This window comes from Oncorhynchus kisutch, linkage group LG2, assembly GCF_002021735.2.
Source record: "Oncorhynchus kisutch isolate 150728-3 linkage group LG2, Okis_V2, whole genome shotgun sequence".
NCBI classification, from domain to species: Eukaryota; Metazoa; Chordata; class Actinopteri; order Salmoniformes; family Salmonidae; genus Oncorhynchus; species Oncorhynchus kisutch.
In genome coordinates this window covers 38,650,189-38,676,538 of record NC_034175.2, presented here as the reverse complement: position 1 = coordinate 38,676,538, position 26,350 = coordinate 38,650,189, and the positions used below count along the sequence as shown (strand labels likewise).

The 26,350-nt window shown below is 44.2% G+C and overlaps 1 protein-coding gene across 5 annotated transcripts in view; it reads left to right on the top strand.

Moving 5' to 3' along the window:
- LOC109865588 (TRAF3-interacting protein 1) overlaps nt 1-24,752 on the top strand; it is a 49,658-nt gene extending 24,906 nt beyond the window's left edge. The window contains exons 7-17 of one of the 5 annotated variants that reach the window (XR_004203643.1): nt 3,564-3,587; nt 3,738-3,816; nt 3,916-3,933; nt 4,124-4,208; nt 5,006-5,092; nt 5,379-5,499; nt 7,167-7,203; nt 7,604-7,680; nt 22,459-22,682; nt 23,064-23,289; nt 23,912-24,752. Coding sequence is in view for 4 of the 5 variants with exons in the window: in XM_020453895.2 (XP_020309484.1) it covers nt 3,564-3,587; nt 3,738-3,816; nt 3,916-3,933; nt 4,124-4,208; nt 5,006-5,092; nt 5,379-5,499; nt 7,167-7,203; nt 7,604-7,680; nt 22,459-22,682; nt 23,064-23,229 (918 nt within the window). In the remaining variant the exon portion in view is untranslated. Of the gene's footprint in view, nt 1-3,563; nt 3,588-3,737; nt 3,817-3,915; nt 3,934-4,123; nt 4,209-5,005; nt 5,093-5,378; nt 5,500-7,166; nt 7,204-7,603; nt 7,681-22,458; nt 22,683-23,063 lie in introns of all 5 variants that reach the window. The other 4 variants (XM_031793936.1, XM_020453895.2, XM_031793945.1 and 1 more) reach the window with 4 other exon arrangements.
- Nucleotides 24,753-26,350: the final 1,598 nt, after the last annotated feature.

Here is a 26,350-nt window from a genome sequence, read left to right as displayed (position 1 = left end):
TCTGAGGTTGGACAGGTGGTAAAAAATAAAAAAATAAGTTAAAACAACCAAACTACAAAGAATTATAGTAGCCTAAAACTGATCTTTCCGATTCCTCACCATTGTTTAAGTGAAAGACACAATTTATGGCATTAATGGCAGTCGGGCAAGTTATCCCAGCTATGAGAACTTTTTTACTGATGATGACTCAAATAAAAGGGATTCCTGTACTTATCTTTCTGATTCCTCCACTATGTGTAGGTGAAAGGAAATATGGCACTTCTGTGTGTAAATAGCTCATTTATATGAGTGAACATGAACTTTGGCCTCCTGACGTGATGCCCTTTAGAATTTTATTACATTTTTTAAATTTCAAATATAAATTGGTTAAAATTGTGACACGTTTGGGACCAACTCCATATTAAAGCCCATGGTTTTGGAATGAGATGTTCGACATGCAGGAGTCCACATACTTTTGGTCATGGAGTGTAAGTCTATTTCCGGAAACTGTAGTCCCAAAGTCCATGATATTTCAAAATAGTTCTGATTGATTACATTTTGATCTCAAAATCTATGTCCACATGGTGTGACACATTTTTCTGATTAAAGAACGACCCAGCATTTGGTCACCATTGCGCGGGGGAGGGTTCTCTTACAAATGAGAAAGAACGGAAGACATTGCTGGAGCACCTGTTCTGGACAGATTGTGAGCTTTATCAAAAATATTTAACAAAATATTGCACTTTTCTGCCATTACCATAAAAGGGGTCAATTCCTTAGTCCTTTGGTGTGACGTCTTTTGAATATATAATTGAAAATAATAATTAATTCTAAGTATAAATAGCAATGAAAATATGTGTGGTGAAATCAAATGGTAAGCTTACTGTTAATAATAAAGCCAATCCAGCTTGAGATTTCCACAGGCGTGACAACTTTTTTCACTTGGTGTGACTTGAAGATGGTGACACACTAGAGGAAATAGCTGTCACCCTGGGGGACATAACCTATTAATAAACTTCTGTAATTGCCTTTTTAGATGTATTTCTCATCAAATAACACCTATTTGTATTAGACTTATCCTGTATAAATGTTGATAATTTTAAGTGGTTCTGAGTGCAATATTTACATTTTCATTCTCCCACGTCTGGTTCCTCACACCCTTCAGGTGACCTTTGCTCAACCTCTGTGTCTCTCTCTGCCGTCTGGGCAGGGTCTGGTTATTTTACCTGGCCCTAGTGATGGTGCAGGCCCATATTAGGGACTGGCTGTGGTGCCTCAAAGTCCTGGTTTTCACTCCCTGCATTAGACCATCCATCCTCTTGATCCCTCTCTGTCAAATCAGTTTCACTCCCACTGACCGATTGGCATATGTAGTACCCCTCGGAGGGCCCCCATTGGCAGAGCCTCTTTTTTGAACACTATTCACCCTGCCTCCTATACGCCCCAGTCGGTCTTACTCTGAGTGTCTCAGTTTTCCTCCGATGGTTTTCCGGTGATGGTTCTCCGGCGCGGAAAATGGCACGCTAGTGCAGTGATGCCTGGAACGGGGGTCACCCTATTGCCCTCCAACATCAGAGATACGTTGTGTTTTTCAAACCCTGTCATTGGCTCCATTGTACGGTATACTCCAAAAACCCTCAAAGGGAACACCTATCAAGCCGTACCTTGGCTCCTATGGCTCCCACTGCATCAGCTGTCAGGGCCTCCCCCTCGGTGCGCATGGGTCAGACCCAAAATCAATGTCGGCTACTCTCAGGCACCACAGACGCTTTTGGTGACTTTATAGCCTCGACTGGTGACGTACTGACATGTAATTCATATGTCTGCCCTGTCAGCTTTCAATGGTACTTTCTGTGCATACAATGGTGACCACGGGTAACGGGGAAACAGGGTTTGATTCTGGGTAGGGAGCCTAAGAAACGGCTACCACATCCACGGAAGGCACTAGGTGTGCAAATGACCCTTTCCTGACCCTGGGAGGTATTGATGAAAAATAACTATACAGGAGTAAATTTTTATATATATATATATTTTTATACATTTGAGTCATTTATTATCTCATCCAGAGTGACTTACAGGAGCAATTGGGGTTAAGTGCCTTGCTCAAGGGCACATCTGACAGCTTGTTCACCTAGTCGGCTCAGGGATTCGAACTAGTGACCTTTCAGTTAATTTGACTGCCTGTTGTACATTGTCCATCGGTGTGATATAATGTCCTATGGAGTGACGCCAATCGATAAAATGTAAAAATAAAGCATGAAGCAAGCAACGGCTTATTACGCAAGTAAACTAAGGACAAATTCAAAGAATGAAATGGTTAATTAAGTTTGATTCAAAAAATTCAATCAAAGGTGGCCACAACACTTTGAATTGTTTAGACATAGTTTATTGCAACTATATGTTTTTACTTTCATTTTAGAATAATAATTTGTTCACTTTTGTTTTGGCCTTAGCAACGACCCTTATGTTAATTCCTTGTTTATGCTCCCATTTATAACCTTGCCCCATCACCGTGTGTGTCATGGCCTTAATGCATTTGTACTCTCACCTTCAACCCCAAGGCTGAAGATGATGAACAGGAGGTAGCTACATGCCTAATAGTAATGTAGTTGCTCTGAATGCATTTGTGTTAGCATAGATGCTAATTTGCTCGCTCGCTTCATTTCACTTCAAGGGCCCTTACTCCTTGCTTGTTGCTAGGATAGAACACATTCGTTTTTGTTTTCTGCAACTTTGACCAAGACAGCTGTCATCTGCAGCGCTCTGCAGTCATTGAGAGATTAGTTATATTTAGCACACTCTTGGTTTGTGAGAGTTTCCAGTCTATTGCTTTATCATCTGTTTTCAACTCCAGCATTTCAGTAGAATTTCATCATTATTTGTCTATGCTAGCCTATATTTGCTATAAAAAAAAATAGAAACTTAATTTATACTTGGGAAGACGAACCATGGCACATATTTTAGGTGGTCATAAGACTGCTGTTGTTTCTGAGACGGATATAGGCTACTGCTACCTGTCCATGAGCTGATGTTGAATATGCTTTAGTTGTGTGGCACATATTTGACTTAGCTAAGATGGAACCCATGTAGTACCACAAGGTCATAGGTTAGGACTAGGGTGCCATCCATAGAAATAGAAAAGTGGGCCAATATAACATATTAGACTGGCTAATATAGTCTATTTCTAAGCTGCTATTAGTGTGATAATGGTTCATTCTGTGCTTCTGTGCTACCGCTGGAATTATCCACCGAAGCCTATTGAAGATGCATCTGAAGAGGTATCCTTCCTTTGCCTCTATTGCCTCTAGCTATTTAGCAGATTCAGAACTGTGTAGAACTTGCTAGTGCAGCATGGCTGCCAGATATAGGTTCACCTACTTTAACATAGCGCTGTGAGCATCTTCAGTAGTTTGTTTGGCTGTCTTAGCATAACTTGTCATTCCATGCTCTAGGAAAAAATTATAATAATCTTAGCAGCTTGGTTTTCCTACTGTTTTACTTGCTTTGTAGCCCCCCTCGGTGGAAGGTTTGGACATAGGTCTGCATTCAGATATTTACTCAACGCTGTCTTTCTCTGTTTGTAGACAGCGGAAGTCACATACAAACAGGTAACCTCTTATTTTTAAAGAGGGGCTGCCTGTGTCCTCCTTTTCCTAAGAATGACCCTGCATGTGTGCATGTTTATAAGTGTGTACGCTCTCCATCCAAAATGGGACACACTTACCCAGTCATCTTCCCCTCCCATCTCCTCTCCTCAGTCTGACAGTCCAGCCAGAATACCTCGGCCTTCATCTGCCAAGGGGCAGAGGCGCTGGCCCAAAGCAGGAGCCCAACAAGGTAACCCCAAGCACGCCTCAACCCCTCCGGCCTTTTATTCTTCTTTTTACACCATAATATGAATAGATACAAATAATTGTTCTGTTTCCTCTTTTCCAGAAGAGTTTGACAGTGAAGGTGAGTATTTTTCTCACTGCACCAACAGTGCTGGAGTTTTTTCCCATTTAGTAGTCCAGGTGGACATTTCTATCCGTCTTTGTTCTAAAAGCCCTAGCCGTCAGTATTTCTAGTTCTTGCCATCAAGTTCATCGGCTGTTCCAATAAAACGTGTTAGAAGGGGTGTTCTCATGTCAGCATCATGTTGTAGATGGAGACACTCCGTTGGCACAGAGGCCGGTTCCCCTGGAGAACGGAGATGCCACAGACGCAGTGCCAGCCCACATGGCCCACAGGTCTGTACTCTGTGTGTGTGTGTCGACAGCTTACTAAGAAAATTAGCAGGGTTTGAGGGCACTGCTCGATTTTCACATTCGGCAACAATGGAAACGGTCTCTCCCGTAACCTCACAACTTTGAACCGTCTTTCTTCCCATTTCCTCTGTGTGACCGAAAAAGTTGTGTAACATGCAGCAATGTGCGTTTGCATGCTACAGCTCTCCATTCACTGACGCAAATCCTCCACTTTCTTCTTGATCAACCGCAACACTCAGCTGGAGTACTCTCTCTTTACACCACAACAAATTGCTCCGCTAGTCCCCACTTATCATTTTCTCAGTGTAACGTCAAACACGTGACTGTCCCATGGTGGAATAACTGACTGACTGAATGGGAGTGAGTGTTGTCGACTGTTGAGGGCCAGTAGTGCAGCAGGGTTTCTCAACTCTAGTCCTGGGAACCTCTGTATGTTCGGGTTCTCACTACAGCCAAATACAGCCATTAGACTCTGGTCTATTTTACTTTATTATTCCAACTAAATACAGTAACTTTGTACCCTGTCCTGTTCCTGTCTACCGGTCTTTGAATATTTGTGATTATTTGAAGATATGATTCTCAGTGTCTCTTGGTTAAATGGTTGTCTTTAACCAGCCAAACAGATGACACATTTTTGGTAATCAATTGGTGAAGAATATAGCGTACATAGCGGGTCCCCGGGATCAGTTTTGAGAAGCACTGTAAATGAGGCTATTGGTGAAAAAGTCGTTTTACTGGCTGGCTGATCATTAGTGTGGACCGTCTTATCTCCCCAACAGGAGGATACCTCGGCCCAGCAGCGCCCGGCCCGCCCCTCCTCGGGTCAAGACGCAGGAGAGCTACACTGACGTGACCCCAGCTGAAAGGTGACTTCCCCTCATACCTTCTTACTTCCTGTGTCACTATGAATTATACAGTAGTCAGCATAGAAGCTCTGTATTTAGCAGTGCACAGCATTTTGGAGCTTTTCTAAATATATGACGTAGAACAAACATGCCTCTCTGACATGTAGATTTAGGAGTCACATCAGCTCTATTTGGGACATTTCTATCTGCTACATTCCACAGTGTTTACCTACGGAACCAGGCTGAGAAAATGTTGTACTTTGCTCCATAGCCTCCTTCCTCTAAATTGTGTGTATGTGTGTGTAAGGCTGACCAGTGCCAAGCCCCCGGCGGCCGTCATCACGGAGGGGAAGAAGCTTTCTGAGGATGAAGATGAACAGTTTGTGGTGTTGGAGGCCGCCCCTCTTCCCCCCGACATGCCCGAGATGGTGAGAGAGCACATATGTACAGTACCTTCGGAAAGTATTCAGTCCTCTTAACTTTTTCCACATTTTGTTACGCCTTATTCTAAAATGGATTAAATAGTTTTTACCCCATAATGACAAATCCAAACAGGTTTTTAGAATTTGTTGCTAATTTATAAGTAATGTAAAACTATCACATTTACTAAGTACTTTTGTTGAAGCACCTTTCGGCAGCGATTACAGCATCAAGTCTTCATGGGTATGATGCTACAAGCTTGGCACACGTGCATTTGGGGAGTTTCTACCAGTCTTCTCTGCAGATCCTCTCAAGCTCTGTCAGGTTGGATGGGGGGCGTTGCTGCACAGATATTTTCAGGTCTCTCCAGAGATGTTCGATCGGGTTCAAGTCTGGGCTCTGGCTGGGCCACTCGAGGACATTCAGAGACTTGTCCCGAAGCCACTCCTGCGTTGTCTTGGCTGTGTGCTTAGGGTCATTTTCCTGTTGGAAGGTGATCCTTCGCCCCAGTCTGAGGTCCTGGGCGCTCTGGAGCAGGTTTTCATCAAGGATCTCTCTGTACTTTACTCCGTTCATTTCTCCCTCGATCCTGACTAGTCTCCCAGTCCCTGCTGCTGAAAAACATCCCCCACAGATGCTGCCACCACCATGCTTCACCGTAGGAATGGTGCCAGTTTTCCTCCAGAAGTGACGCTTGGCATTCAAGCCAGAGTTCAATCTTGGTTTCATCAGACCAGAGAATCTTTAGGTGCCTTTTGGCAAACTCCAAGTGGGCTGTGCCTTTTACTGAGGAGTGGCTTCCATCTGGCCACTACCATAAAGGACTAATTGGTGGAGTGCTGCAGAGATGGTTGTTTTTCTGGAAAGGTCTCCCATGTCCACAGAGGAACTCTGGAGCTCTGTCAGAGTGGCTATTGGGTTTTTGTTCACCTCCCTGACCAAGGCCCTTCTCCCCTCGATTGTTCAGTTTGGCCAGCCAGCCAGCTCTAGGAAGAGTCTTGGTGGTTCCAAACTTCCATTTTAAGAGTGATTGAGGCCACTGTGTTCTTGGGGACCTTCAATGCTGCAGAAATATTTTGGTACACTTCCCCAGATCTGTGCCTCAACACAATCTGTCTTGGAGCTCTACGGACAATTCCTTCAACCTCATGGCTTGGTTTTTACTCTGACATGCACTGTCAACTGTGGGACCTTATATAGACAGGTGTGTGCCTTTCCAAATCCAATCAATTGAATTTACCACAGGTGGACTCCAATCAAGTTGTAGAAGCATCTCAAGGATGATCAATGGAAACAGGATGCACCTGAGCTCAATTTCGGGTCTCATAGCAAAGGGTCTGAATACTTATGGTATTTGTGTTTATTTTTATTTTTAATGCATTTGCACAAATTTCTAAATGTTTTTTTCTTTGTCATTATGGGTTATTGCATGTAGATTGATGAGGAATTTTGTTTGATTTAATCCATTTTAGAATAAGGCTGTAACGTAACAAAATGTGTAAAAAGGAAAGGGGTCTGAATACTGTCCGACTGCACTGTAGGTCATTCAGGTTGCATTTGGTTGTGCTGTTCCCACGAGCATATACTGCACTGTATCTGTTCAAGAGAAGGCAGCAGCAGTGTTGGTCATTCAGCGTCTTTCTTATGGTTTCTTCACGATTTGGTCCTTCCACAGGAGCCAACAGTGGATCTCCAAGGCGATGAGAATCATGGTGAGCAATCCTACAAGCCAAACAATCACTCACATTTGACACTGTAGGTGCTTATAATTCTAGTACAAATTGCTAGACCTTTGGTCAGGGTTTGTATCTTTAGGAGCAGTCTGCAGTTGTTTTTTCCATTTTCAGACTTTTATATTAATAATATACTGATTTGATTCCTGAAAAATATAACATATAAATAAACTGCAAGTTTGATCTCATGAATGGTCAGTCCTTGCATCTTTACCTCTGTCAATGAATTTGAGTGGTCACATTTCTCAAGCCCCATTCCTCAGCTATTTACCAAAACAGTGGAGGGTTACCCACTTATTTGAACCTCAGATTGCCACTTTAAGGATGGTTAAACATGGCCAACATTTTGAAAAACTAATGAACCTTTTTTCATCCCCAGGTGGGCTGGTGAAAAAAATCCTTGAAACCAAGAAAGACTTTGAAACATCACCATCATCTCCAAAGCCCCAAGACCAGGTAAAAAGTCAATGGTGTCCTACAGATGTAGTGATCTTGATCTCCACTAGAGGGCAATGCAATGACAGCATAACGAACGACTGTGTTCCAAGTATTTGGCTCTCCCGTGACTCAATTCTAGACATTTTACTACCTCTCACGGAGCGTACACACACCGTTATTTCTCGACATTCAGTATCTTACGCATGTGGGGTTGCAAAACCCCATACCATACCGTCTATTAGCTAAAGAAAGAATCTTGCAAATGGAGTGACAAAGTTTGCAAAATTGCAAAAAACATTGAACATTTTGATCTCCTCAGTGGAGCTAGAAAAACAGCATCATGCGGGTTGATTACATCAGCGAGAATGAAGATTAAGTCAGCAAAAAATCTCCACCTCTTTGTTGTAATTTAATGTGGTTGTTTCTCATTTTATGTATTGGAAGTGTTTTTGGCCTCAGAAAGCGTTGCAAAAAAATGCATCCAAATTAGGCTTAGCTCAATGTCTCAACAACCAGTTTGAGAGAAAGTATGTTTTATTTTCTTCTGTCTAGTTCACATGCCTAATGAATACATTTGATCATTATAATCGAAAATAGATTTCAATCGTCTGCACCGATTTTACACCAGCTGCATCATTTTAAAGAGACAAAAGCAATAACGTGGATTTGACTAAAACTACTAAACTTAACTACATTTCCTTTCTCGTGTGATTTAATTCACCCTCAGAAAAAAATATCTTCCTTTTTTGGGGCCATGCTATATCCCACTTTTCTACCTTGGCCTCCTGCCCTACCTGTCCCTGTGATTCAACCATAAACTGTTGTCTCCACATTTCATAGTTGATAGATTTTTCATTACTCTGAACATGACTTCCAGTCTGATGTAACGCCATTATTGCTGCCCCTCTTCTGTTCCCCCGAGTGTGTTTATTGGCCAGAGAGGGCTCCCACAGTCAATATTTGGATAGGGAATCGGTGTGAAGGCCTCTTTTCATGCTCCAGCGGTGTGGGTTGTACGGCGCTGCCTGTTTTGGGTGGTCTTTTCTGCCCAAGCGTGCTGCTCCCTCCGCTCCCTGCCCAGCTGGCCACCCGACTCTGATGGATGCTGGGTTTTTGCCTGTTTTTCATGCTAAAATTCTCTGTCTAGCCCCCCCACCCCCTTTTCCTGACCCCATCCCTCTTCCCCAACGATGTCGCCTGTCCCTGGCCAGCTGCTGATGAGCGGGGAGAATGAGTGCTCCTATCTGCAAGGCGTGCGCCAGGCTCCATCCGTTGTTCCGGCTCCGAGGCGCATTTAGCTCATAGCAACTCAGATGAAGTCCCCCATTCCCAGCTTGCCTTCGGATGGATGGCTCCCCCACCCGCCCCAATAGGTCAGATTTCACTGCGCGCCCCTTGTAGTTTTAATTTCAAAATAATCAGACTGGATTTCCCATTGGTTTCCAAATAAGTTTCCGGTATAACTTGAGCACAGCCCACAGGGTTATCGTAATTGACTTAATGAGCTTTGGGATTCCAGGCCCCTTATTATAGGGCATCTAATTGGGGGGGGGGGGGGGGGGGGGGCTGTATTGCTGGGGCATTCTGCAGTCTGATTGGAAGGTAGGTGTACTTGTACAAGCCACGCTATGTGCTACCCCCCTCGTTACTGGCCTTGCCTCGTCCGCTGTAGGAAGGACTATAATGGCTTCCTTCCTGACATGAAAGGGTTGACGGTCAGTGTAATAGAGACATTGCTCTCTTGTAATCACGGTGGAACATGGAGGGTTAAAACATGTAAACATTGAGCTTCCCCCATCCCCCGGTGTGAGGTCTGGAATTACAGCAGGACGTGATTCTTTCTTAAATGCTTTATCAATCGTTTTGCCGTATCCCGCCACACAAAAAGTACACCATAGAGCAAATTATTCTCTGTTTATAGGTACGACCTTCCCCATGACCTTTCAGAACACTTGTATATTATTCTAAGATACTTCTGAGGCCTATTTATTTAGACAGAATCGGGCCCTCGTAGCAGCTGCGTTTTCACACAATGTTTTCGGACTGTCTCTCCCTTTTCTTACCCCATCAAATTAGCCTTGATGAAAGTTTACAATGTATAAATAAACCCCGTGGCACACATGGATGGTTGAGTTAGAGTCACGGAGGAGGAGTGCCAGAATACTTGCGGCAGAATCGGCAGGAAAATAAATAGTCCAATACCCACCAGGCCCGTGTCTTCGTAAACATTCACCTTTTTTTGTGGAAACGTAAATGAAATGACCCTGCAGCATTCCATTAGCCATATTGCCCTTGCAAGAGCTGCACTTTGAGATTCCAGTGGAATGAGGAAAGGTTTCTGAAAAATACCTTTCTGAGACTGGACTCCAATGCAGACCGTGGCGTAGTAGGTCCTATTTTTCTTAAGTCGCTTCGATCACACCAATCGAGTCAAACCCCATAACCTTACAAGCTAGAGGTCTTAGCAGCTTCAACCTTTGTGGTGTAGCCCACTTGGTCAAACAATTGAATCAAGCCCTTTTCCCTGTCCCCAGTCTTGTTCAGAGGTAGGGGTTCCCCCCTGTACCCCTGGGTTCAGGGCAGGGGGCTCAGCTGTGACCCCCTCAGGGGGCTACACACTGCCCTAACATCCTGTAACCCCTCTCGCCCTTAGCCTCACTCTTCACCTCACTGACTCCTAGCTATTTTTATGATCTGGCTGGACATTTGGATGATGTCTTTCCTCCCCCCCCCCCCCCAAAAAAATAGCTAACCTCTGAACAATACTGGACTAATCATCATCATGCTGTAATACCTAGCTCCTTGGCCTACCTCTGAAACCCTCTCTGGGGACACAATTCAGGGCCCTTGAGTTGCCTGCATTGTCTCCAACTTAGAGCCAGTAGCCAGGAGGTGGATGGGTCTAAAGTGACGTCATCAACTCCTCGTCTCCTTTTCTTTGCCTGCTCTGTTCTGAACACGACTATGTTTTGAAATCTTTCGCAGAAACCCGAGAGAGCCAGAAGACTTGTTCATCTGTTAAAATAAAAATAAAAATATATATATATATATATTTAATAACGTGGGGATGAAGGAAATAAGACGAGACGAGGAAATCCAGTTGACACTATTGGGACCGTAGTAGTGATCAGAAAATATGAGGAAACATGCTGTACGTTCACCTGATCGACACTGGAAATTGAATTTGTCATATACCCTAAGTGTGTCATGCCATTCACCACGGAAACGTTGTTACACCGTTGCGGTGTGCAGTTTATATGTTTGTTGCCGGACATTTCAGCTGACCCACAATTGAGGTTGATGAAGTGGCTTATTACATCAGTCTGGAAGCCAATACTCTGAAATGGTCCAGTGGTGGGTAAATGAATTGTGTAATTAAAGACGCCCAAGAGGTTGGTAGGTCTCTTAACAGGTTTCACGCCGGCAACCCATTCTTCTTTTCAAAAGCCTTACTTTGTTGACAGTTATTCTCCCACCGCCTCTCACCAGCTCCTTATTACCGCTCCATAAATCATGTGCTTTGCATGTGTTCCCTCCTTTAAGCAAATTAGGCATCAGAGGGTTCGGGTGAATTCCACATTGCAGCGCAGCAGCCTGCCCTGCCAACCAGGCCTAGCACGTCTGTGAGGAGTTTAGATCCTGCTCTTAGTCGCCGGGATGAGACTAGATGCCCATCAGAGTTTCCACAAGACATAGTAAAACATTCTGGCACGAGTGCACGTTTTGGATTGATATACTCAGCAATGCATCGTTTACTATGCGAAACCAGAGGGAACTTTCTTCTGCAAGGAAAAGCAAGATTGCAATTAATGACATATCCCTGACACGCTCTGATCTGTATGGATTGACTAGGGGCTCCTAGGAAAAACCATGAAAGACCGATAGAAAGGGAATTGATGTTCAACACTCAGCTGTCTCTGGGTGCCACCTGCTCCCAGGAAGGATCATTGGCTCGGGTCTCCACCAGTGGCGGTTGGTGCCGTTTTACGATTTCCTCTTTTTTTTTGTGTGGCCTTATTACAGCATATCGGAATACTCTTTCATATTCCATTCACCCAGTTCAATGTAACATCGATAGGTTTAGGCCACTACATTGATACTAAAATTTGCCCTATACCCATCACGAGGTTGCTACAACCTAGCCTACAAATGTACGTTTATAACGTAGGTGCACAGAGCGAGAGACAAATTGGAGTAATCAAGGTGACTGACAGTGACCCGTTCAATACCGCCTTGCACACTCTCGCCTGCTTCTAGATGATCTAGGGTGTAATCATTAGTCCAAAATGTTGCAAAACGGTAGTCCATCCCCATTTCGTGCTGTTTGCTTCTGTTGAAAAAATGTTTTGCAACAGAATTGGTGGAATGAACCCCTTATCACCCGCACACACAGGTCACTTTCATAACAGCCATATACAAACATCACATCTACGTGCTTTCCTCCTATTACGTTGTCCCTTCGCTTGTGGACTTCAGTGCACAACACAACAGCTGTCTGATCAGGTGAAAATACCTCTCCAAGCCAAAACGTCATACCATACCATAACCGCTACACACAACCTGCATTGTTGTCACCATAGTTAACATAGCTACTAGAACTAACGCATTAGTAAACCCACAATCCAATGCATGTGTACAATCCCACAGTAGTGTACAGAAAGCAGTTTAGCAGTTACACAATACATTTATAAAATTGAAAGTTTACCTTGAATTGGAAGTGTTGGATAGCCTTAGCCAGCTAGCTAACATTAATATCATTCCTCTCTGTTTGAGTCAGGTTGATGAGTAGGCTAAATTAGCTAGCGTAAGTGAAACTGGAATAACTAAAAACTAAATATCTCTGTCCTGCTTCTACTTAATTTTTAAAGAAATGAATTTGTTCAAGACTGTCCAACTATCGTCTTTCTCTCTCTTTGTCAACTATTCACCATGTTATGCACTGCAGTGTTAACTAGCTGTAGTTTATGCATTTAGTACTAGATTCATGGAAGTTGTTACTGTGTAGGTCTATGGAAGGGGGTGAGAACCTAGGAGGCTCATGGTTTTGTATTGAATTCAATGTACCCAGGGGAGGCCGGAAAATATCTGTCCTCCGGCTACACAATGGTACTACCCTACAGAGTGCTGTTGAGGCTACTGTAGACCTTCATTGCAAAACAGTGTGTTTTAATTTGTGCTCCCGAGTGGCGCAGTGGTCTAAGGCACTGCATCTCAGTGCTAGAGGCATCACTACAGACACCCTGGTTCGATTCCAGGCTATATCACAACTGGCTGTGATTGGGAGTCCCATAGGGCGGCGCACAATTGGCCCAGTGTCGTTTGGCCAGTGTAGGCCGTTATTGTAAATAAGACTCTGTTCTTAACTGACTTGCCTAGTTAAATAAAGGTTAAATGGTGACGTAAATATATTTTACATAGTTTTATATAAAAAGGACAACTTTAAAAAATAAAATGTTCAACTATTTTGTTGATAAAATTCAGTGAGTAGGATGGTCCTCCCCATCCTCCTCCAAGGAGCCTCCACTGGTCTCCACGGCCAACGGCGCTTCCGTTACTGACTTCATGAGCTAATGGAAGAACCTGCCCCCACACCCTCCTCACCCTTCCTCCAGCCACCGGACTCAAAACAAATCATGTTCTTGGGTCGGGGTGAAAAAGAAGAAAGTAGGAGTGCGCTGGACTTGTAGAGCCTGACTATAAAGTGCTGATATATGCTCTGCCGGACAGAGTGCACCATGCAGACCAGGGACGGGCTTTCTTTATATTACTGGTTTTCTGAGGGGTTGAGGCTGTGCAAGAGGACAGGAAACAGAGCGGAGCCCGTCGGAGCTTCCGCAGTGCTCCACCGTGGCCAGCGGACTGACTGAGCCGCGGCGTGTTTGTGTAGCCACAGTGTTCACGGGGTCGAGGGGAAAGCCACCCACATTGCAGACGACGATTAGACATTTCAATCCTCGTTCACTTTGCAAACCACAGAGCGAAGGGGGGGGGGGATGAGGCAGCTTGTCAGACATTTTTGCTGGCTTCCTGAAGGAAAGGAAGACAGTTGACATTTTTTACAGTTTAGTTCTATGTAGTTTAGCGTGTTTCTAAGCTGTAATTATTGAGTTGGCTTGTTTTTATAAGCGAAATGATAAGAAGCTAGCTCGTAATGAAAGTTGGATTAGTGGTGCTTAATGAAGTTTTGCCCACCTATCTGGCCTAATACCTGAGTCTATTGGTTGGTCTGTTTTGAAGGGGACGTTATTGGTTAGTTTACACTGTCGTGTAGTGGGAATGTGATTTTTTTTTTACAGACCTGTGAAAGCAGGTGTTTCAATCTCGAGGCCAGAATGACACATTGGCCCAAGAGTTGAACTTGAAAGGGACATAATTGTAGTAGTTGTTACCGAATACTGTAGTAAAATAACTTCACTGCCACAGCCTGTTACTAAAATAAACAAGGGGTTTTAATTCCACAGGAGTGTGGGTGGGTGCCATTTAGTGTGTGTGTGTGTGTGTGTGTGTGGTGTGTGTGTGTGTGTGCGCGCCTGCAGTGCCACACACACCAGCCTGCAGACCCAGCTGAGTAAACGTCCCTGGCCCTCACTGTGCCAAGGGGAGGCCCTCCACCCCCCTCCCATCCTGGGGCTGAGGGGTGACTGGGGCAGAGCAGGACTTCCTAGCCACATACTATACAGAGGCCTTCACCAGCCAGTCCCCCCACATTAGCCAGCATAATTCAGCCACGCGTTTGATATTTATATACACAGCCTAGGTTTATATAATTCCTGCCTAACATTTTTAGCCTTGAAATCTTAAACCACTAAATGCAGCCCTGCAACTGGCTCTGTACATTTGATACTTTTTATGTGATTCGGTTTAAGTAGAGTTGAGGAGTGTGTGCATTCACATTTGGTAGAGAATTTTAGCATTATTACAGACATCCAAAAGCTATGAAGAGTTGCTTTGCAGCACATCACAACATATGTGTGACCTTGTACTGAAATTTATTAAAAGTCTATTTTAAGATTAACATGTAATGCTCTGAATTTATAAAATACATCGGCCAATTCAGAAGGGAAGAGAAACTTTGGAGGAAGCTCTCAACTAGTTTCTTTCTGGGATCACTTTCGCAATTACTGGGCTGGCACTGTATCAGTCCCCTGTAGATGGCGGACTCTGCCCATAATAAGACTGGCACCTGAGACAGCATAGACAGGGAAATAGGCAGTTTCCGTTTTTCCTACTCACAAATTTGATTTAGAACGTCATAATTTGGGATATCAATCAATTGTAGCCTTAAGTTTAGGTAACAGAATCATGTTCAACATTAATTCATTGTTTCTATTTATAGTTTTATTGGTTAGGGGTAAGTCAAGTCCTGTACCTTTACCAAAAGTGGATATACGCCAATCTTTGTCTGAGACTCTATTTCCCAGACCCTTTAGACAGTCCTACAATGCTTTAACCTTTTTCTTTATCAAATGATTCATAGAGGGACCACTCTGAACATTTCTCAAAATACTTTTTGCACCACTTACGTACTCCTACGTGTGGGTGTGCAAGTTGTTTATTATTTTTCTCCATTGTTACTTTATCAAATCTCTAGTAACCCAGTATACTTCACCAATTCCTCCTTTAGACTAGTGTTCTATTCTTTCAGGGGTTTAGATATTTACACTAGTTGTTCTCTTTAACTTCTTGGATATAGGGGGCGCTCTTTTAATTTATGGATTAAAAAAAACGTGCCCGTTTTAAGCGCAATATTTTGTCACGAAAAGATGCTCGACTATGCATATAATTGGCAGCTTTGGAAAGAAAACACTAATGTTTCCAAAACTGCAAATATATTATCTGTGAGTGCCACAGAACTCATGCTACAGGCGAAACCAAGATGAAACTTCAACCAGGAAATGGGCAGAATTTTTGAGGCTCTGTTTTCCATTGTCTCCTTATATGGCTGTGAATGCCCCGGGAATGCCCTTTCTTTCGTTTCTCCAAGATGTCTGCAGCATTGTGACGTATTTGTAGGCATATCACTGGAAGATTGGCCATAAGAGACTACATTTGCCAGGGGCCCGCCCGGTGTCCTTTGTCTAAATTGGTGCGTAATCTACAAGCTGCACGCAGTCATCCAGTGATTGAGAGGAGGCTTTCAAAGAAATATATATCATGAAGAGATATGTGAAAAACACCTTGAGGATTGATTCTAAACAACGTTTACCATGTTTCAGTCGGTATTATGGAGTTAATTTGGAAAAAAGTTCGGCGTTTTGATGAGTGATTTTTCGCGGTTTTTTGGTAGCTAAACGTGACGCACCAAACGGAGCGATTTCTCCTAAACAAATAATTTTTCAGGAAAAACTGAGCATTTGCTATCTAACTGAGAGTCTTCTCATTGAAAACATCTGAAGTTCTTCAAAGGTAAATTATTTTATTTGAATGATTTTCTGTTTTTTGTGAAAATGTTGCCTGCTGATGATAACGCTAAATGCTACGCTGGCTGCGCTAGTTGTTACACAAATGCTTGTTTTGCTATGGTTGAGAAGCATATTTTGAAAATCTGAGATGACATTGTTGTTAACAAAAGGCTAAGCTTGAGAGCTAGCATATTCATTTCATTTCATTTGCGATTTTCGTGAATCCCTACAGACATCACACCACTCATGTGCATCTTCAACGACTCAAAATGCCTACAGTAACACCTTGTGCGATTATCAGTGGTTCTCAGACCACGTAGACTATCGTTACATCCTATGCCATATGCATCTTCAACGGTTCTTTTGCCACAACATCTTATACATATAAAATAACACTGTGCTATATTAGTAATGGCTGCAGACACACAGAGACACTTCTTCGGTATTTACCACATGTATCTTCAGTGGTTTTCAGACCACGTAGACACTTCTCTTTATAAATGCCAACAATTGTCAGTGGGGCCTCCTGCCCTCTAGCCTTCTCTGAAGACTAGCTTGCCGCCACTTCCTATACATATATCCCTTTTTTCAGGACCCTGTCTTTCACAGATAATTCGTAAAAATCCAAATAACTTCACAGATCTTCATTGTAAAGTGTTTAAACACTGTTTCCCATGCTTGTTCAATGAACCATAAACAATTATTGAACATGCACCTGTGGGATGGTCGTTAACCTCTCTGGGATATGTGGGACGCTAGCGTCCCACCTGGCCAAAAGCCAGGAAAAATGCAGAGCGCCAAATTCAAATAAATGACTATAAAAATCTAACTATCATGAAATCACACATGTAAGATACCAAATTAAAGCTACACTTGTTGTGAATCCAGCCATGTCAGATTTCAAAAAGGCTTTTCGGCGAAAGCAGACAATGGTATTATCTTAGGATAGCACCTCCGTAAACAAAGAGAGAAAGCATATTTCAACCCTGCAGGCGCGACACAAAACACAGAAATAAAAATATAATTCATGCCTTACCTTTGACTAGCTTCTTTTGTTGGCACTCCAATATGTCCCATAAACATCACAAATGGTCCTTTTGTTCGATTAATTCTGTCGATATATATCCAAAATGAGTTTGCTGAAAATAAACGTAGTTGACAGGGAGAGGACGTTTCTTTTTTTGCTGGGTTTATATTAACTGTAGATAACGTTATAGATCAAAATACTCAGCTCACAGAACTGGCTGGGTTATCCATTCAGACACACGCTCAGTAATCTTCTATATTACCTCTTTCACACCGGAGCCAGTCTCCTGACAGCTCTTATTCACTCAGTACTTAATCGTAATAATGTATCTTATTATCCAAATTTCAATCCGTTTAACACGTACTTTCCACACTCCCACAACTCTCACATCCACATTCACTTAGTACTATTCCCAAACACACTCGGTAATCTCCCTAATTACCCCATGTGCATCTCAGCACCATATGTGTCACATACATATATAATAACACCATATGCTACCAGTAGTGGCTGCAGCCCATGTAGACACGTCAGCGGGGCTTTTCATGGTACCGTTACTTGCCCTTCTCTATAAGATTAGCTCTAACCTTCTTCTGTCATATGTATCACCGCCATGGTTCCTCTATAGTCTCTACAGTCGCCATAGTCTCTACAGTGTCTATCCGTCCCTATAGCATCACAGTCCCTATAGCATCCATAGTATCAATAGTTTATATAGTCATAAATGCTATGTTTTCTATAGACTCTATAGTCTATGCATATAGAATAAAATAACATGCCTATAGAATAACACACATACTTTCACACATTCACTCAGTATATATTATCCAAATTTCAACCACCTAACTAATATTTCTTAATATCCAAATTTCAAGCTTTTATTTTCCAAATTTAAATCTGCTTAATAGGAACTTTTCTATCCTGCTATTGTCCCAATTTTCAATTATCTTAATAGTTTCCACTCTCACAGAGCTTTCACGTTCACTACACTCACACAACTCACATTCACTTCGTGCTGTTACTTGACTTAGGACTAGTGGTACCCTCCTGCAAGTAACAGCACAAAGTGAATGTGAATTGTGTGAGTGTAGTCAATGTAGATGTGAACGTTGTGTGAGAGTGGAAACTGTTAAGCTGATTGAAATGGGGATAATAACAGGATAGAAATTTGCTTATTAAGTAGATTGAAATTTGGATAATAAAAGCACTTTTTTTTTTTTACAAATTCATTTAAACTGACTTACTGAAATCAGAAGACATGTCCCTCAATTGCTCGCGGGGAATGTGTCTCCTCCAGGGCAGCTCACAGTAAGGATCTGGTCTGGGCGGGTCTTTTGGTCAGATGGAAATTTCCCTCACGCTTCATGAAATGCGCCACCGGTTATCCTCACAGACCCCCACTGGAAAGCTCTGCAGGCAGAATCAATCATCCTGTTCGTTGACGCCAAATTGTTGTGAAAATTCTACACAGGGACACTCGAAGTCAATCTTAAATGAATCATTCTTTATTATCAGCGCGCTGCAGAGGTTCCAACCAACTCAATGCACCAAGTACACATGTCCATCAGGAGCTCTACCGGGGCAGTCCCGTTAGTTATGCTATATACTGCAGACAAGTTATATTTGCATGATTTAGCTTTATTCATCATTCACAATTAATTCATCATTAACGTTCACTTCATTCATGTGACCGACCAATACCTCACGAGGCTTCTTCTCTAAGCTGAGACCTTGAAACTGAGAGATCTTTTGTTCTTAAAGCAAGGGTCTGGGTGTACTGCCAAATTGCAGATACTGATTGTGAGGATTTGTTCAATCAGTCACTTGCACGAACATGAAAATTATTCATTAGAAAAGCACAAACATCCTAAATCCTGTTTTTCTATATTGTAACAATCTTTCTTGGCTTCTCTCCTACCCCATCCATCTATCCACCCCTTCCCTCTATCCAAATCAAATCAAATCAAATTTTATTTGTCACATACACATGGTTAGCAGATGTTAATGCGAGTGTAGCGAAATGCTTGTGCTTCTAGTTCCGACAATGCAGTAATAACGAACAAGTAATCTAACTAACAATTCCAAAAAACGACTGTCTTATACACAGTGTAAGGGGATAAAGAATATGTACATACGGATATATGAATGAGTGATGGTACAGAGCAGCATAGGCAAGATACAGTAGATGATATCGAGTACAGTATATACATATGAGATGAGTATGTAAACCAAGTGGCATAGTTAAAGTGGCTAGTGATACATGTATTACATAAGGATGCAGTCGATGAGTACAGTATCTACGTATGCATATGAGATGAATAATGTAGGGTAAGTAACATTATATAAGGTAGCATTGTTTAAAGTGGCTAGTGATATATTTACATCATTTCCCATCAATTCCCATTATTAAAGTGGCTGGAGTTGAGTCAGTGTCAGTGTGTTGGCAGCAGCCACTCAATGTTAGTGGTGGCTGTTTAACAGTCTGATGGCCTTGAGATAGAAGCTGTTTTTCAGTCTCTCGGTCCCAGCTTTGATGCACCTGTACTGACCTCGCCTTCTGGATGACAGCGGGGTGAACAGGCAGTGGCTCGGGTGGTTGATGTCCTTGATGATCTTTATGGCCTTCCTGTAGCATCGGGTGGTGTAGGTGTCCTGGAGGGCAGGTAGTTTGCCCCCGGTGATGCGTTGTGCAGACCTCACTACCCTCTGGAGAGCCTTACGGTTGAGGGCGGTGCAGTTGCCATACCAGGCGGTGATACAGCCCGCCAGGATGCTCTCGAATTTCTTCAGCCTCCTGAGGTTGAAGAGGCGCTGCTGCGCATTCCTCACGATGCTGTCTGTGTGAATGGACCAATTCAGTTTGTCTGTGATGTGTATGCCGAGGAACTTAAAACTTGCTACCCTCTCCACTACTGTTCCATCGATGTGGATGGGGGGGGTGATCCCTCTGCTGTTTCCTGAAGTCCACAATCATCTCCTTAGTTTTGTTGACGTTGAGTGTGAGGTTATTTTCCTGACACCACACTCCGAGGGCCCTCACCTCCTCCCTGTAGGCCGTCTCGTCGTTGTTGGTAATCAAGCCTACCACTGTTGTGTCGTCCGCAAACTTGATGATTGAGTTGGAGGCGTGCGTGGCCACGCAGTCATGGGTGAGGTCAGGGAGTACAGGAGAGGGCTCAGAACGCACCCTTGTGGGGCCCCAGTGTTGAGGATCAGCGGGGAGGAGATGTTGTTGCCTACCCTCACCACCTGGGGGCGGCCCGTCAGGAAGTCCAGTACCCAGTTGCACAGGGCGGGGTCGAGACCCAGGGTCTCGAGCTTGATGACGAGCTTGGAGGGTACTATGGTGTTGAATGCCGAGCTGTAGTCGATGAACAGCATTCTCAGATAGGTATTCCTCTTGTCCAGATGGGTTAGGGCAGTGTGCAGTGTGGTTGAGATTGCATCGTCTGTGGACCTATTTGGGCGGTAAGCAAATTGGAGTGGGTCTAGGGTGTCAGGTAGGGTGGAGGTGATATGGTCTCTCAAAGCACTTCATGATGACGGATGTGAGTGCTACGGGGCGGTAGTCGTTTAGCTCAGTTACCTTAGCTTTCTTGGGAACAGGAACAATGGTGGCCCTCTTGAAGCATGTGGAAACAGCAGACTGGTATAGGGATTGATGAATATGTCCGTAAACACACCGGCCAGCTGGTCTGCGCATGCTCTGAGGGCGCGGCTGGGGATGCCGTCTGGGCCTGCAGCCTTGCGAGGGTTAACACGTTTAAATGTCTTACTCACTTCGGCTGCAGTGAAGGAGAGACCGCATGTTTTCGTTGCAGGCCGTGTCAGTGGCACTGTATTGTCCTCAAAGCGGGCAAAAAAGTTATTTAGTCTGCCTGGGAGCAAGACATCCTGGTCCGTGACTGGGCTGGGTTTCTTCCTGTAGTCCGTGATTGACTGTAGACCCTGCCACATGCCTCTTGTGTCTGAGCCGTTGAATTGAGATTCTACTTTGTCTCTGTACTGGCGCTTAGCTTGTTTGATAGCTTTGCGGAGGTAATAGCTGCACTGTTTGTATTCAGTCATGTTACCAGACACCTTGCCCTGATTAAAAGCAGTGGTTCACGCCTTCAGTTTCACACGAATGCTGCCATCAATCCACGGTTTCTGGTTAGGGAATGTTTTAATCGTTGCTATGGGAACGACATCTTCAACGCACGTTCTAATGAACTCGCACACCGAATCAGCGTATTCGTCAATGTTGTTGTCTGACGCAATACGAAACATCTCCCAGTCCACGTGATGGAAGCAGTCTTGGAGTGTGGAGTCAGCTTGGTCAGACCAGCGTTGGACAGACCTCAGCGTGGGAGCTTCTTGTTTTAGTTTCTGTCTGTAGGCAGGGATCAACAAAATGGAGTCGTGGTCAGCTTTTCTGAAAGGGGGGGCGGGGCAGGGCCTTATATGCGTCGCGGAAGTTAGAGTAACAATGATCCAGGGTCTTTCCAGCCCTGGTTGCGCAATCGATATGCTGATAAAATTTAGGGAGTCTTGTTTTCAGATTAGCCTTGTTAAAATCCCCAGCTACAATGAATGCAGCCTCCGGATAAATCGTTTCCAGTTTGCAGAGAGTTAAATAAAGTTCGTTCAGAGCCATCGATGTGTCTGCTTGGGGGGGGGGGGGGATATATACGGCTGTGATTATAATCGAAGAGAATTCTCTTGGTAGATAATGCGGTCTACATTTGATTGTGAGGAATTCTAAATCAGGTGAACAGAAGGATTTGAGTTCCTGTATGTTTCTTTCATCACACCATGTCACGTTAGTCATAAGGCATACGCCCCCGCCCCTCTTCTTACCAGAAAGATGTTTGTTTCTGTCCGCGCGATGCGTGGAGAAACCCGCTGGCTGCACCGCTTTGGATAGCGTCTCTCCAGTTAGCCATGTTTCCGTGAAGCAGAGAACCTTACAGTCTCTGATGTCCCTCTGGAATGCTACCCTTGCTCGGATTTCATCAACCTTGTTGTCAAGAGACTGGACATTGGCAAGAAGAATGCTAGGGAGTGGTGCACGGTGTGCCCGTCTCCGGAGTCTGACCAGAAGACCGCTTCGTTTCCCTCTTTTTCTGAGTCGTTTTTTTGGGTCGCTGCATGTAATCCACTCTGTTGCACTGGTTGTAAGGCAGAACACAGGATCCGCATCGCGAAAAACATATTCTTGGTCGTACTGATGGTGAGTTGACGCTGATCTTATATTCAGTAGTTCTTCTCGGCTGTATGTAATGAAACCTAAGATGACCTGGGGTACTAGTGTAAGAAATAACACGTAAAAAAAAAAAAAAACTGCATAGTTCCCTCCATCTATCCATCATCCCTCCTTCTCTCCAGACCCAGAGCCTGGTGTCGGAGGTGTCCAGGAAGAAGGAGCGGGACCTGGTGTCTAGGGAGATTGAGCGGCTGCGCTCGTCCATCCAGACGGTGTGCCGCAGCGCCTTGCCCCTAGGCAAGATCATGGATTACATCCAGGAGGACATGGACGCCATGCAGAATGAGCTGCACACCTGGAGGAGGGAGAACAAGGAACATGGGCAGGCCCTGCTGCATGAACAGAGGTTTGGAGGGCTACACACACACACACACACACATCTTACACAAACACACACTAAAGCAGGGTACTCCAACCCTGTTCCTTTAGAGCTACCATCCTGTAGGTTTTTGCTCCAATCCTAATCTAGATACCTGATTCTAATAATTAGTTGGTGGATAAGCTGAATCGGGTTAGTTACAACTGGGGTTGGCGCGAAAACCTACAGGAGGGTAGCTCTTCAGGAACAGGGTTGGAGAGCCCTGCACTAAAGCCTGGAGGTAGCAAAACAAGGAGCACACACAGGCCCTGATGCAGCAACAGATCTGGAAGACCACCAACACACACATTCTCACACACACACGACTTGGCATACATTTATATTTTGGCGTGTGTACATCTTTTCCAGAGTGATGGACAGCGCGGTGGAGCCTCTGAAGGCCGAGCTAGCCGAGCTTGAGCAGCTGATCAAGGAGCAGCAGGACAAGGTCTGCGCCGTCAAGTCCAACATCCTGAAGAATGAGGACAAGATCCAGAAGATGGTAACCAGCATCAACTTCTCCTCACGAATATGAGGGGGAGCCAAGGTCCAAATAAAGGATTATCAACCCTTAAATAAGGACCGAGCGTTCAGGGTGAGCCTGGTTCTTAATTAGTCTGGTGAAGTCCGAAATGGAGGCCTCAACTGCACTTTTACACACACACCCACACTGACTGACTGGTTAGGGGGAGAGAGGGTTCGAATTCAACCCCCCTAGGGAGGGAGAGAGACGCATGTTATTTTGCTAGTGCTCCATCCACTTTTAAGGTGATTGACTCACCTTTACTACACTGAACAAAAATATAAACGCAACATGTATAGTGTTGAATCCCATGTTTCATTAAATTAAAATATCCATACGAACTAATAGCTTGGTTCTCTCAAATGTTATGCACAAATTTGTTTAGATCCCTGTTAGTGTGCATTTCTTCTTTTCTCCTCCATTTCTCCATCCACCTTACAGGTGTGGCATATCAAGAGGCTGATTAAACAGCATGATTATTACACAGGTGCACCTTGTGCTGTGGACAATAAATAGCCACTTTAAAATGTGCAGGGTTGTCACACAACACAATGCCACAAATGTCTCTACTTTTAAGGGAGCGTGCAATTGGCATGCTGACTGCAGGAATGTCCACCAGAGCTGTTGCCAGAGAATTTAATGTACATTTCTCTACCATAATCTGCCTCTAACATTTGACAGTTCTTCCAAACAGTCTCACAACTGCAGAACACGTGTAACCACGCCAGCCCAGGACCTGCACATCTGGCTTCTTCACCTGCGGGATTGTCTGAGGAGGGGTGGGAGGGGTGCTGAGAAGTATTACTGTCTGTAATAAAGCCTTTTTGTGGGGAAGAATCATTCTGATTCGCTGGGCCTGGCTCCCCGATGGGTGTGTCTATGCCCCCTCAGTCCCACCCATGGCTGCAACTCTGCCCAGTCATATGAAATCCATTAATTAGGGGATAAAGAATTTCTTTCAATTGACTTATTTCCTTATATGAACTGTAACTTAGTCAAATCTTTGAAATTGTTACATTTTGCGTTTATATTTTTGGTCCATATAGTTTTGTGTTTTTTGACATTACAATGTATATGCGTTGTGGGAATTAAGGCTTGACATTGGAGTTCTTTTACAGCTTCAAGCAAAGGGCACATGGACCAAGCCAATACCCTCCACATCTACTTGATATACATTTGATACAGACATCTGTCATTTTTTAACATGTCTGTCTATTAACAATTCTGTTTACCTGAAGCTTCTTCAAAGCCTGTACAAAGCAATAGATCTGAGGTTTGCTGAGGAGCTAGGGACGCCACGAGCAGAAGACATGGCAGTCCTTTGACTCTTCCTTCTGTCAACCACTATGCTTGTCCCAGATCTGTTTGTGCGTTCTGGCCAATGTCAGCAAGACATCAAAACAGGCCTGGGATCAGGCTAGTCGAGCACCACTGTGCTTTGAGAAATTGGGTTAGTATAGAACTGTGTCCACTCATTGAAAGAGTAGCGTTGGAGTTAAAAGTAACATGACACTTTCATAGATAAAAAAAAAAAATATATATATATATATATATATATACACACACACACTACCGGTCATACTCATTCAAGGTAGTTTTTTTTGTTTTCTACATTGTAGAATAATAGTGAAGACATCAAAATTATGAAATAACACCTATGGAATCATGTACACTGCTCAGAAAAATAAAGGGAACACTAAAATAACAATCCTAGATCTGAATGAATGAAATATTCTTATTAAATACTTTTTTCTTTACATAGTTGAATGTGCTGACAACAAAATCTCACAAAAATGATCAATGGAAATCAAATGTATCAACCCATGGAGGTCTGGATTTGGAGTCACACTCAAAATTAAAGTGGAACCCCACACTACACACTGATCCAACTTTGGTGTAATGTCCTTAAAACAAGTCAAAATGAGGCTCAGTAGTGTGTGTGGCCTCCACGTGCCTGTATGACCTCATTACAACGCCTTGGAATGCTCCTGATGAGGTGGAGGATGGTCTCCTGAGGGATCTCCTCCCAGACCTGGACTAAAGCATCCGCCAACTCCTGGACAGTCTGTGGTGCAACGTGGCGTTGATGGATGGAGCGAGACATGATGTCCCAGATGTGCTCAATTGGATTCAGGTCTGGGAAACGGGCGGGCCAGTCCATAGCATCAATGCCTTCCTCTTGCAGGAACTGCTGACACACTCCAGCCACATGAGGTCTAGCATCGTCTTGCATTAGGAAGAACGCAGGGCCAACCGCACCAGCATATGGTCTCACAAGGGGTCTGAGGATCTCATCTCGGTACCTAATGGCAGTCAGGCTACCTCTGGCGAGCACATGGAGGGCTGTGCGGCCCCCCACAGAAATGCCACTCCGCACCATGACTTACCCACCGCCAAACCGGTCATGCTGGAGGATGTTGCAGGCAGCAGAATGTTCTCCACGACGTCTCCAGACTCTGTCACGTCTGTCACGTGCTCAGTGTGAACCTGCTTTTATCTGTGAAGAGCACAGGGCGCCAGTGGCGAATTTGCCAATCTTGGTGTTCTCTGGCAAATGCCAAACGTCCTGCACGGTGTTCGGCTGTAAGCACAACCCCCACCTATGGACGTCGGGCCCTCATACCACCCTCATGGAGTCTGTTTCTGACCGTTTGAGCAGACACATGCACATTTGTGGCCTGCTGGAGGTCATTTTGCAGGGCTCTGGCAGTGCTCCTCCTGCTCCTCCTTGCACAAAGGCGGAGGTAGCGGTCCTGCTGCTGGGTTGTTGCCCTCCTACGGCCTCCTCCACGTCTCCTGATGTACTGGCCTGTCTTCTGGTAGCACCTCCATGCTCTGGACACTACGCTGACAGACACAGCAAACCTTCTTGCCACAACTCGCATTTAATGTCTCATCCTGGATGAGCTGCACTACCTGAGCCACTTGTGTGGGTTGTAGACTCCGTCTCATGCTACCACTAGAGTGAAAGCACCGCCAGCATTCAAAAGTGACCAAAACATCAGCCAGGAAGCATAGGAACTGAGAAGTGGTCTGTGGTCCCCACCTGCAAAACCACTCCTATATTGGGGGTGTCTTGCTAATTGCCTTTAATTTCAACCTGTTGTCTATTCCATTTGCAAAACAGCATGTG